The following is a 12,697-nucleotide window of genomic DNA, read 5'->3' as shown; positions in this document are numbered from 1 at the left end:
GGTGCCTTTTGTTTTCCCTTTTCACAAGCATTAGACCGAATAACAAAGAAAATGTTGTCGATTCAAACGTATCCACAGTGTGAAGTGGAGTAAACGCGTGAGAACCGTTTTCTGTTGCGGTTGGTGTGATAAAAGCAACCTTTCAGAGCAATGTATTTTTATGTTTACCACCTTTCCACCCCCCGCCCATCCCCTTCCCCCCCGGGGGTTACAGATTCGATAAAACTTTTCGAAAACTGACCGATCGGCTACGAGACTCTTATGTAGGAGCGTTTAACTTGCTGCAGCACCGCAACACGTACACATTTAAATCATACCGATAAAAGTCTGTGGCCCCATCGTGCGTCATCGTTACCGTTGCACCGTTGGCATAATGATCGTGGGAATGGTTGGAGTTCATTGGTTCATGGACCCAAAAACATACAAGTGCCGTTTAGTAGCTGCTTAGCCTATGCAGCGCTCGTCCGTTATGATCAACACCGAAACAGACCCTGGAAACTTTCCTGGTGTTGTTAACTTCCACAAAAACCGGTTTCAGTAATGCTACGTCCACCGGTCATGTTGTTAATCATAACATATGGTACACAATTATCGTAAAGTGCGCCGAAAAGACGATCTTTTCAGCACTCATTCTAACGCTCATTCGGACGGTTGTGGTTAGAGTTTTCGTTTCCTTTTACACCTTGGAAAAGTGGCATGATTTTTTTTTCGTTGTGTGTGTGTGTGTGCCGGAACGTGTCGGTCAGGTGGTGATGGGTGATTTGGAAACAAAATGCTTTTAGTTGATTGAAAACGGTCTCTGCTAGCGGGGTGTGAGTGGTGGGGCGGTTGTGTCCAGCTGTGAAGGTTGTTGCAGAGTTGGATTACCTGTGCGAAAACAGAGTCAGACCAATTGTTATTACATTATGCCAGATTGTACTGCTGCTCGTCATGCGTTTTTATGCCTGCCCTCAGGGTTATTGTTGTGCTACGTATTTTACACAGGATTGTGTTTTTGTAAGCGCAAGAAGGATAATATTTGGTATCGCTTTTATTGCTTTAAAGTTTAGAGGTTTTTGCTGAGAGTTTAATGTTAGTATTTAGTGCCGCCAAGGGGTTTGAATTTTATACTGTTTATTATTTGTTACTTAACGATGCATAATATTAAAGGCGATTTTTCCCTTGCTTGGTGATAGCCAGCCATTCTTCATGAATTAAGTAAAGTAAAGTAAATTTGAAGTAAACTTATTTTGTTTTTCATTACAAAACAGTGCTCTTCATTGATCTATACCTGAATTTATTACACAAAATTCGTTGTGCAGCGCAAAGGAAAGATCCGAAAGGACCGTTGGATGGTAAATATTTGCAACCTAGACAAATGATCATGATTGTTGAGGTAGTGGGATTCTGCCCACATGTGTGTCTGTGTGTGTATTCAACGCAGTGCAACATAGTGCTGCTGATTCATCATAAATTCATTAGCGCACACACTCGCTAGTCAAATGGAGTGATGATAAGGCACACAGCTTAATGAGAAATCATTTCCTACATAAATAATGATGCTAATTGATTTTCCCTCAGGCGACCAAATGCTCAGTTGTGGCTGGCGGATGTCGCCATCCCCGCCATCGGTGAAGTTGAAATGTTCCCTGTGCATGGCAGCTAGCACGATGAAACCGTCGCGTTACGAACGTTCTGCCGTGATGAAGCAATTAGTTGACTTTAGAAGTCATGCACTGCATGCGATACCAGCTTATATTGGCTTGCACAAAGACAGATCTTGATGGCGCGAAGGTATCGCACGTATAGAACGCCTTCCTTGGCGATGGTGTGTTGTCTGCCGTGAAATGATGCTTTTGTAATTGGGAAGGATTCGTTTTATGGCAAGAGTTAAACGTGTTGGACCATTAGGTAGCAGAATTGGTAAAGTTTCCCCTTCGAACCATACGCTTCACGAGATGTTTACCGTTAACGATCCTGGTTTGTAGCTTTGGGTTATGCACCGTGTGATGGAGACATTTAAATTTGGCATCTGCATCAAAACTATGACCGAGTGTTACATTTTATCTGCTAACCAACAATAAGGTCAAAGCTTAAGTTTAGCCTGGTTGTTCTTTTTCTTTGACATGTTTGTTGTTTTTTCATGTTGTACTATTCCTTTTTTAATGATTAAACCATTTGGTAGCACTTGAACAGGTATAAAGCATTTATTATAAATAGTTTGATGTTATTATTGCCAATTAAACACTTCTTTATATAAAAATCCCAATTCAATCGTTTTGTGATTTAATGAAACCAAACTGTTAGTACAAAAGAAGCGAGACATAAAATAAAATGAGCAAAAAATATTAAAATTTTCCTTCCGATGTGTAACAGTTTCCACCGGAGTGCAATAGAAAAAACGAATAATTTATATGCGCGCTACGCGGTACATCGTAAAATGTAATCTAATAAAAGGGCTTTTGCAGCTTTTTTTCTCCCTCTGTAGCCCACATCTAACTTCCAACCTTTCAGCTCGTAAAAGGCATTCGCACAACTACCGGGGCACACAAACCAAAAGGCCGACATAAATTATAATCAAGCGGAAACTGTGCCTATCTTTCGCATCCGATCGTAAGGTGAAAAAATTTATCCACCGTTTACCGCATAGCGCAAAGGAAGAGAATATGACGGGTAAGGTACGGGTCTGAACCGGGGATTTGATCCACCAGTGCCGTCGGAATGCAACGTGATGGCACGATGCAATGGTTTGCTCGATTTTACTAGCAGTTTGAAGTGTACCTTACCCGCTGGAACGAATCTCCCATCTCCAATGATACGGTCCTTTTACTCGGGGTTTTGCTTCCTGCAACGAGAAGATCCATAAAAAAACCCTACGTCAGTACTTCAATGTGAAGACTAATAAAAGCCCAAAAAGTAGTGTAGAAAATAAAATAAAAAAATAAAGGAAAAAACGCAACGAGGCGGATTGTGGAAATCCATCTTCGTGTGGCTTCACCGAACACCGAAACCGAAATCGGGGGAACACAGGAAATGATTTATTCATATTCATTGGGAAGGAAAATTGGTTTTAAACGAAGGATCAAATTGGCGTTCGCAATAGGAGCTAGCAAGGCGTCATCGTGAGGCAGCGTACGATAGAGCAGGATGATCCTCGAGCTGATCTGAAATCGACATTGCTGAAATGTAGGCAAGCGAATCAAAGCTTCTTACAGTCACAGGTTTAAAGCAGAATGAATTAAATTCATTAGTCACGTTTTGTCCGATGGAAGCATCGAGTGAAACGACGATCGAACAAAAATTCTACACTTGCGAGCTTGTATGCTATCACAAAATGTCTGTATTTCACGAATCAAGAAACAATTTTTCGATGGATAATCGGAAGAGTGTAGCTGCTGGAACTTCCATCGTAGTTAGTGTTAGTAAAATATTTCCAATAGCATACAGTGGACGATACCTAAAATGGCGTAGTAATTGTTATATATTTATCATATAATATCCCGACTATCACTGAAGTATCACTGAAGTACCGGGCGCCTCCATTGGTATCACTGAAGTACCAGGCGTCTCCATTGGTAAGCAAAAATTCTCAACCAACTTCGAAATGTAATTAATTACATCACAACAACAAAAAAACCCCAAAAACATTAACTGCCTGCGACCTATTTCATGCCGCTCGCATACGTTTGAGCCGTTTTTAGCGTTTTTAATTAATCGCTCAACTGGCGCTGAATAGTTTAACTCCCATTGTACCATTATTCCATTGACAAGAGTGACAAAGCAAATGAAGTAAATGTGTATGCGTGCTTTTTTCTCCTTTCCTCGTGTCGGTATGTAAAGCACTGTATCTTTGAGTTGGTCTGCGATTGTCACACAAATTATAGGCAATAAATCTCGGCACGCCCAGCCGCTCGGTTGCAGACAAAAGGGCTGAGGACGGCAATGGTCCGCGCTTTCCGAATGGCCGTGAGTCGTCCTCAAAGCAATTAAGAAGCATTCGGACGAGAGAAAAGACAAACACGAGAAAAGTCGCTTACAGTCGCCTATGGCAGGAGGGTGGTTTAACTGTTGGCCCCCGGATGCTGGCTTACTTATTCATTCGCACGGAAAGGCTTACGGGAAAGTGGACATCCATGGCGGATAGGACGCATGTCACGCATCACTGCCCTTGAAGGCTAATTGATTATCAGCTGTGTGCCGGCAGAATGGTACGTTTAATGGAGAATTCAACACGCACACAGACACAAACATACATACTTTCAACCCTTGTTCAGTCGGTTTCTGCTAGGAATAACAGAAAGTCCGGTAAGTCCCGTACGAGGGATTAAAATGTTGTTCCTGATTGTTTCGTTTTCATTAGATTGATTGATTGGGCTCACTTGGTTGGAAAAGATCGAGCATCGCATGGACTTTCATATGTAAATATATGCGGAACCCAGCACAGATGCTTAATGTTTTTCCCTCTGAACTGAGTGACGACTGGTGGACGGTACTTACATGATCAACATGCAATTAGTTGAAGCAATATTGTGACGAGGATATGTTTTTTTTGGTACTAAAAAGTTTTTTCTATTTGATTTGGTTATTCTTTTATTGCTTTTAACTATTTGTGTGTGTTTGGCCTGGGACTCTTGGGTTTTAAAGGCTATTAGAAGCAAACTCAAACTGACAGCAGCGCAGGATGTTCACTACTGTTGATCTGAAATTTTCACTATTCATCACCATTCGTAGTAGAATGAGCATATAATTAAAAAATAAATTATTGCAGGTCTTTCCATGGTTACTTCATGCTTGAAATATTACGCCGATTGAATACGTTCAAGCAACAACTCAAATCCATTTACTCTACTTCCATCACAAAAAGACTCATTTTCCACGAGCTTCGTAGCCGAGGCGATAGAAATGTGTCGCTAAGTGAAAGAATTTGTATTAACGCATTTTCGTTTCACATCGTTTGAGTTTAGCAATGCATGTCACTCACATTTTACAGCCAGCAAAACTCCACTCGAAACGTTCCCCAAAAGTATGATATAATTCGCCTGTACCCAGCGTCTGTCTGCCAGCGTGCTAATATTGAAAAGAAAAACCAAGCACGAAAGCATGTTTGGCATTCCGATAGGTGAATGATGATGGCGTTGGCTGATAATAGGGTCGCGAGTATATCAATATTCATGGGAAGGCACATCGAATGGCACGTACCGTATTGCTCGTGGACTGCAGTTCGAAGCACTGCTGTACACGCAAGTAACATCTGTCGGATTACGCACACTCGGAGAACTTACGATTGTGGTTAGCGTGGCTTTAGCGCTTAGCCACTGTTAACAGGACTTGTTTGTCTTCAGGGCGCGCAGAACCGCTGGAAAAGAATGAAAGTTGAGAAAGAGCAGGTGGAAAATTCAATTATGATTTATTTTTGCATCTTGATTATGTTGAAAAAAGTACAGACAGCCGTAGCGTGTGTTTTTCCATGTTTGGCACATTTTGTTCGCATTGGCAGTAGTACATTTCTTCCAAATAAAGTTTTTTTGTTTTGTAGAGCTTTCGTTGTTTTTTTTTGTTTATTATGTTTGGTTCTTATGTTTTCTTTTGTTTTGTTTTTCTCTCATTCTCTCTATCGATAGCTTTCCCATCACCGTAACAGCACGTGCCCGAGCTCGTGGATAAGCGTTCCGGATGCCGAACGTTGCCGTCGGCGCATCAACCACAGCAAGCAGGATGGCCGGAAAATGGTGTGAAAAAAGTCGAAACTAATCGAGTGCCCTCTTTATCACCCGGCGCAACCTGTGGCGACGTGTACGCGCGTGTGGCGGTGTGACGATAGGCCGCTGCGGTGCGTAGATATCGCACGGAAAGGAAGCGTTGTTTGTACCAGCACGGCGAGTTCCTTTTTTTTTGCTTTGTTTGCTGCCGTTCGGTAGAAACATCGCACTTATCGCATATTACCCCCGAAGCAAACAAAACCGGCAATGGATGGGCGCAAAACGGGAACGAAATGAAAAATGTCTTCGCTGAGGAAATCCGCATCGTTCCGTTCGAGAATTCCCGTACGTCGGACGCGCCTACCGCATAGACGGTGTACCAGCCCGGACCAGTCCGTGGTCACGATCGGGCACAGTCACGGTTCGGAATCGTCCATCGCTACTGGGCCTAACGACGCCGGGGCGGGATTGTTTGGGAAAGTGGTTGGCCAGCAGCCAAAAGCTTGGTACGATCGTAGCCACTGCTACTCGTCCTCGAGCTATTCGAGCAGCGACGAAAGCTACGACTCGGAAGCGGCTCCATTTCAGGTGAGTTTTTGTCGACCGGTACGAAATCCTATCCTCCAGGGTGTGTTTAAGAGGGTGGTTTGTGAGTTCGGTTTTTTTTGGTTATAGGTGCAACCGTGCAAACCGTACTGCCTACATTTAGGCGTGTTTGCGAAACATTTTATTTCTTGTTATGTGGTTTTCACCACTGATCCTGTTTGCTAGGACACTTATCAGGTGAAAACGAGTAGCAATTCATTCGCCATTCGCAATTTGGTATGTTGTGCCGTAACAAAAGAAAGCCGATATAATAGTAAATAGGTTTCTGCCGCATCGATGACAAGATTGGGTCACTGTATAACTTTGTATTGTATAAAGTTGAATAAGATATAAAAAATTCTTCAAGCTGTTTTTGATCACAAAATTAACAAAAAAAACCCATCACTTCATTAACGTACAGTTAGAGGATGAATTCAAGGAAATTGACGGATCACAAAATAAAGCATTATTTCTAAAATACGAATAACATTCTTCAGATATCTCAAGATAGCATTCATTTCCTTCCCTTCGGTGAAAACACTACGAATTCACGAAGATGAATCCCTTTCGAGGTAATTATTCGTGCGGTTTGTGTATAGGCGGGTAGCGTTTTGATTCGTAGATTGCTTTATTTTATTCATATATCTGCTTGGTTCTGAGGATAAATTATTAAAAACTTCATTTGCGAAAACAGCTACAAAACGAGTGTAGGAAAATGGAACACAATGCAACACAATGCCGCTAGATACGATTGATCATGCAACGTTAAAAACCTATCAGCCAGCGTGTGATTGCTTTTGATTTATTTATTACTCCAAGCTGAAAGACCTTTTTTGATAGAGTTTTGTGCTGTTGTATGCAACACAATACAACATGAGGTTAGGAACTTATCTTAAATGAACTTTGTTTGAATTCATACAAGTAAATAAAGCAATTAACAGGTTAAACAGGATGTACTAGCAGCGCCACATAAAATATAAAAATCTCCTTCGTTTTTCTGTGAGTAAAATTATGCACACAAATGTAAATAGACTGCTTTTTCCGAGCAAAGAATATCTACCCAAAATGCAATTTTAGGTATGAATTTAGTCAACCACAATCGATTTTGATTTATTTATTAAATTTAAGTAAATGGCTCCACAAACGATCGGTTCGGTTGTGAGTAAGCCGCACGGCAAACAAAACGAATGTGCTCGAAACGACGCCTAATACATCCGTTTTTCATGAAGGAACGAACGGCTCACAACCGCTCGCACGATGCGCAATGGGAAAGGTGGAAAAATACACAGCACATTTTCATAAATACTAAAAGCAGATTTATGTGCCATTTCGATTGCAGCATCTCCTGAATCAATCATCGGTTGCAACCAGTGCCGTCGGTCCGTACCAAACAAGGCAGCAACCGGAGCAGCAGCAGCAGCACCATCCTGACCATCCATACCAGCGGGTACCGTTGGGCCATCGACCACACGACGGCGATCAGTACCAACAATTTGACCAGCCAGAGTTCCTACCACACCAGCAGCTGCAATCCTTTGCAACGTCCAGTTGTTTAAGCACCTCGACCGATGCCATGAGTCTCGACGGGCTGCTGGATTGCGTCAGTACGGGAACCTTCTCCTGTCCACCATCGCCGAAATCGAAATCATATTTGGGTAAGCGATTATTTACGACACGACACGTTTGCGTAAAATGCGGCAGGTTTTTTTCATTCGGCGAAACACAGCCCATCAGCGTGTTTTAAGGGAATGGTTTGTTGTGAGATGTTGCGGTCACGGTGGTTTTTTGGTAGTTCGCTTGAAATTTAACTTTCGTACGTCATACATTGACGGCAAACTCGTTGCAAAGCAAATTTTCCTGGAACTGTCCACGTTTCGCTGCTTGTTAAAACATTGACACTTATTAATTCGATATGAGTTCGATTTTCAGCCATTATGTGTATGAGTTAAGTGAAACGTATGGTTTTTCGCAACAGAAAAGAATCGTCCAAAATGTATGCTACCAGTTTCAATTATCTTTGCTGTCAATTTCAAAATTACATTCGATGAAAGCAATTACAATCTTTGTTGTAATAATTAAAAAAGTTAAACAGGACGCTTCGATTCGTTTATTATAAATGAAGGCAATCTATATAACAAAACGGTTGAAGTTAAATTATTATTGCTGATGATATACGCATCTTTTAATTTCTTTTTAATCACTTTAAACCAATTGACTACCAGAATATAGAACTGTTTTGTTAATATTTTGAAAAGAAAAACAGCTCAAATCGTTAAACTTAAGTTGTGATGCTACCTCGGATCGAAAGTCCAGGCAAAGAATTCGTGATCGCTTTAGGAATGTTTAGCCGAATTTGCTTTATTGCATTCGCCGCCTTTATTACTATCCCTAGCCCGTTTCCTGTGCTTTTACGCGACCGTTCGCCACTATCGATGAGTTGTGAAAGTGCAAAAAAAAAGCTGCTCTTTGCTTCCGGATAGAAATGCCAGCGGTACTAAAATACTTGACGATTTCATTCCCATGCTTTCTTCATGCTTTTCGCAGATAATGGCGATGGAGGTCAGCAGTCGGGCTTCTACGAGTCGCTGGAAGAGTTAAACTACGCACTCAAAACGCTCATAATATCGGATTCATTTCAAGCGCAACGAAACATCCGGAATGCAGCCTCTGCTGCCGGTACTGCCGTTCCCGTACCATCCGCCGATGGGTTGGTTTCGCTCTCGGGAACCGTGGAATGTACGGTCCCGTACAGTGCATCGTTTGAAGAGGAACCACAGCAGGGACACCGGCAGGATAGTGATGTAAGGGTTGGTGAAAATCTGAGTACACAGGAATTCGGCGCACCCAACCAACATCATCAGAATCGTCATCACCGTCAACTTCATGAGCAGCAGCAGCAGCAAATGCTGCGGCCGGAGCAGGAACACGAAATCGGTGTGGAAGAGGATGATGATCTAATTAAGCAGCGGAAACTAAGCGATTGGTATTACATCAAGACGGCCCCTTCCAAGAAACCGTCGAGTCCATTCGAGCGTCGTCGAGCCAATGGAAGTCGGCTATCGAATGATGCTGCAAGACGTATGGGACGAATTGCCCCGATACTAGCGCCTCGGGCTTCAAATCCGGACATTGCCGGCGATGAGCGTTTGCAGCTGAAAGCCACCGTTGATAGTAAGCATCCCGTGCAAGGAGCACTCTCCTCGGCCAAACCGTTCCAGGGTGAGGTGGGTGATCGTAAATATCCCTCGTCCGTACCACGGCCCCGTCGTTTCCCACCCACGATGGGAACATCGGATTCTCAACAGCAGGCTAGCTGGGATCAGGAGTCCCGTTGGCATCATCCGCATCCGGGTGCGGTCACCAAATCGGCTTCTTCTTCCAGCGTTAATCTTGGCCTTCGTGCCCATTTGCATGCGTTGGGTGGTACTGGTCGCGGTGCCGGCACTCGACTCCACTCAAACTCGGATCTGCAGCAGGCCGGTACGCGTAAGGCAATTGCACCTGCACTGCTGCAGGATGACTCGCTCGGAAGTCTCGATGATAGTTCATCGCTGGCCGTGCTCGGTGGTTCGTTAGCGTTCGAAACGCCGGATGATCGGGACCGATTTTCACCCTACTTTCGGCGACGCAATCCGCAACAAACCGTACCACAATGGTTTCCACCTCCTCCACCACCGCCGTACCATTATCCGCATCAGTACGCCCATCAGGAACAGCGGAATATTTATGAGAACTTTCCACCAACGGGCAATCAGCATGCGTCAATGGAAGGGCAAGTGAACGATGGTAAAGCAAAACCCGAGCCTTTGTCGCCAACACCGACGGCAAGAATACGAACCAACGCTCCAACCACTACCACCTCCCACTCTTCCGGCCCACTGTCGAACGTCCATCTAAACCGTCCGGCACCCACGCTGTACGGCATCGAGGAGAACGAAGTGTTTCAGTACAAAGTGCCAAGCGCGTCCGGTGGCAGTGAGAAGCGACCACTACCGAGGCCACCGATCGACTCGGACGATGAGGGCGACCAAGGCGAATGCAGGATGCAGACGGAGAAAAAGAGCTCCTTAACGCGGGTAAGTACGCACTGAGGACCAATTGCAAAAATTGCGCCAGAATAAATGCGCCAGCATCCGTGTTGGTGACAGTCTATGCTAGTAGAAAAGGAGGCAAATGTTCGCCAACGCCAGTTCAGTTGACTGTATTCTTCTACAGCAGCTTCGCATGCAAACACTTGGAATTCAATATTCATTATACAGTGCGCAAGTTCACTGTTGATCGACCGTGTTAGAGGCGGTAGGCGCAGGGAATGGGGATTCTTAGAAAAACGCACTGCTGCATCTGTTTTGGTTTGGTATGTGCAATCGAGAAAAGAGCAGCGCAGTCCATCCCGGACAGTTCTGTTGGCACAGTTTTGAATAATTATACCTTTCGATCTTGATTGCATTTTTTATCGTCTGCTCGAACTCGTGCTGTTGCATAAAAACGAAGCATCTCTGTTGAAGAATGTACAATAAAATGTGGACCCATAATTATTCTGCTTCAAATCATTTGATGACTGTTGATGCATTAAGCTCATCAACCAGAGCAACAATGAGCTTACCTTAGGGCTTATGCAATGAAGCGTGGGGTTTTCCTTTTACTAGCAGCGGTACAAGGATTTTTTGTCCACAAGGTTATTGTTGCTTTGTCTTGAATTCTTAGGCGTTGAAAGTAGGCATTTAATACATCATTTAATTGTTAGTATAAATAAACAATTTTAATCAAAATTTCATAAATCTTATATAAATGAATCTAAAAATTATATTGCATATGTACAAATGCTGTGGTGCAAGCAAAGACGCAACGCAATGATTAATCGTCAAGGATACTTTTGCTCTTCAACAACTGTCAATAAGTCAACACCTCACTTCATATACTCATGAACTTTATAGTCAAAATATCCAAATTAATCCAGAGCATTGGCTTGATTGCAAATTCCGGAGAAATTTATGTTTATTAAACACACATCAACCCTGATAAATCAACAAGTATGATTTGGACTAGAAAGCTGCATGAAAGTTTCAAATTCTCGTGTGTACCGTGTAGCCCGTGGAGTGAAGACTCAATTCAATAACACATTGGAGTTTGATGCGTTGAGCAGAATCGGTCACACTCCTCACATGCTACCTAGTTCTTGGGATCACGAACCGAAATAAAAGCAGAAGATGAAATTGGCAAATTTGATATCATCGTTCGAAGCTGCAAACTAGCTGGCGCTGTAAAACATCCAACGTTCATAGGTGACTGCAGAGCCTCTAGTAAGGTCGGGTTGTCGGTTTTTTGAAAGACCACAAAACGACAGGGTCAAAAGATGGTAGTCGACCAAAGAAATCGACTTTCGGAGTAAAATATGGTTCCGTTCGTTGCTTCCCCGAACGACACAGCATCGACACGATGGTCCGTGCCTCCACGGCTTCGTGATGATGTGCAGGAGAATGTGATGCTTTTTTTTCTCTCCCTCTCTCTCTCTTTGTCTCTTTCGTTCTCACGTTCTTCTTGTGCTTGAGCTACAAACAAATTGAAATGAAAGCAGTCCCGCAAATGAGGGTTCAAAGTAAATGGAGGTAGTACCAGTATCAATCCCGAAGGGCTTTCTGCTCTTTGTACGGAATGAATGAACAGCCGAAAAGAAAAGAAAAGAAAAAAAAGAAGAAACTGTAAACGAGGAGCAAATGGGAAGCAAAGGCACGATTCGATATAGTAGAAGATATGCGAATCGAATGGGAACGTTCGCCCGTCTTTTCGGAGGCCCGTTGACCGGACCCAAAGCGAAAGCAACAGCTGGTGCTCTTGGACGAGCAATAGCTGAGTTCTAGATAGACCTTTGACTTTTGCCTCATCGCAATGTGTGCATGTGCCCGTGTGCTTTCTCATTGATGACCGAAGAAGCGCACACAGAAAGCACACCCCGGTGCAGGTCTATTTCGACGTGTTCGGAAGGATGGTTGTCGAAAACCGCAACCGCATCAACCGAGCACATTGGACCGAAAACCAACTAGCATGCTGTAGCAGGTACTGGATGCAGGATGTCTATTGCTTGCCCTGACATGATATCTTTCGAATCCACCGGCAAAAGGATACGCTTGAATCGGCAAAGCGATATGCCGTTTCGAATTAAAAGAAACAGTCCCCGAGGAACGTTTTTGGAGGCCGTTTCAAGGTTTCGGGTGTGAAACTGAGCTTGGAGGATTGCCCGAAGAAATGGTCTTTTGCATGTTTTTTTTTGTGTATCATAGCATTAGCGTAACGTTCGTGCCATCGCGTTGTTGCGAGAGGTTTCCGGGAAATTTGAGGTGAATTGTGATACTGTGTGGTTCCTTGCCATTCGTTGTTGAGTTATGTTGCAGTGACATTTGCTAAATTTTAGATAAGAATATGTCACCGTTCCGTAC

At 43.4% G+C, this 12,697-nt stretch overlaps 1 protein-coding gene across 3 annotated transcripts in view; it reads left to right on the top strand.

The window, feature by feature from the left end:
- Positions 1-12,697, top strand: part of LOC125774780 (uncharacterized) — a 105,281-nt gene that overhangs the window by 45,355 nt on the left and 47,229 nt on the right. For all 3 annotated transcript variants that reach the window (XM_049444999.1, XM_049444998.1, XM_049445000.1), the window contains 3 exons: positions 5,601-6,266; positions 7,603-7,918; positions 8,808-10,339. In XM_049444999.1, the coding sequence (XP_049300956.1) occupies positions 5,979-6,266; positions 7,603-7,918; positions 8,808-10,339 (2,136 nt within the window). In that variant the 5' untranslated portion in view covers positions 5,601-5,978. The remainder of the gene's footprint in view (positions 1-5,600; positions 6,267-7,602; positions 7,919-8,807; positions 10,340-12,697) is intronic.

Source organism: Anopheles funestus, chromosome 2RL (genome assembly GCF_943734845.2).
Source record: "Anopheles funestus chromosome 2RL, idAnoFuneDA-416_04, whole genome shotgun sequence".
NCBI classification, from domain to species: Eukaryota; Metazoa; Arthropoda; class Insecta; order Diptera; family Culicidae; genus Anopheles; species Anopheles funestus.
Note: the sequence above shows the minus strand (reverse complement) of the source record. Positions and strands in the feature narration are given on the sequence as shown.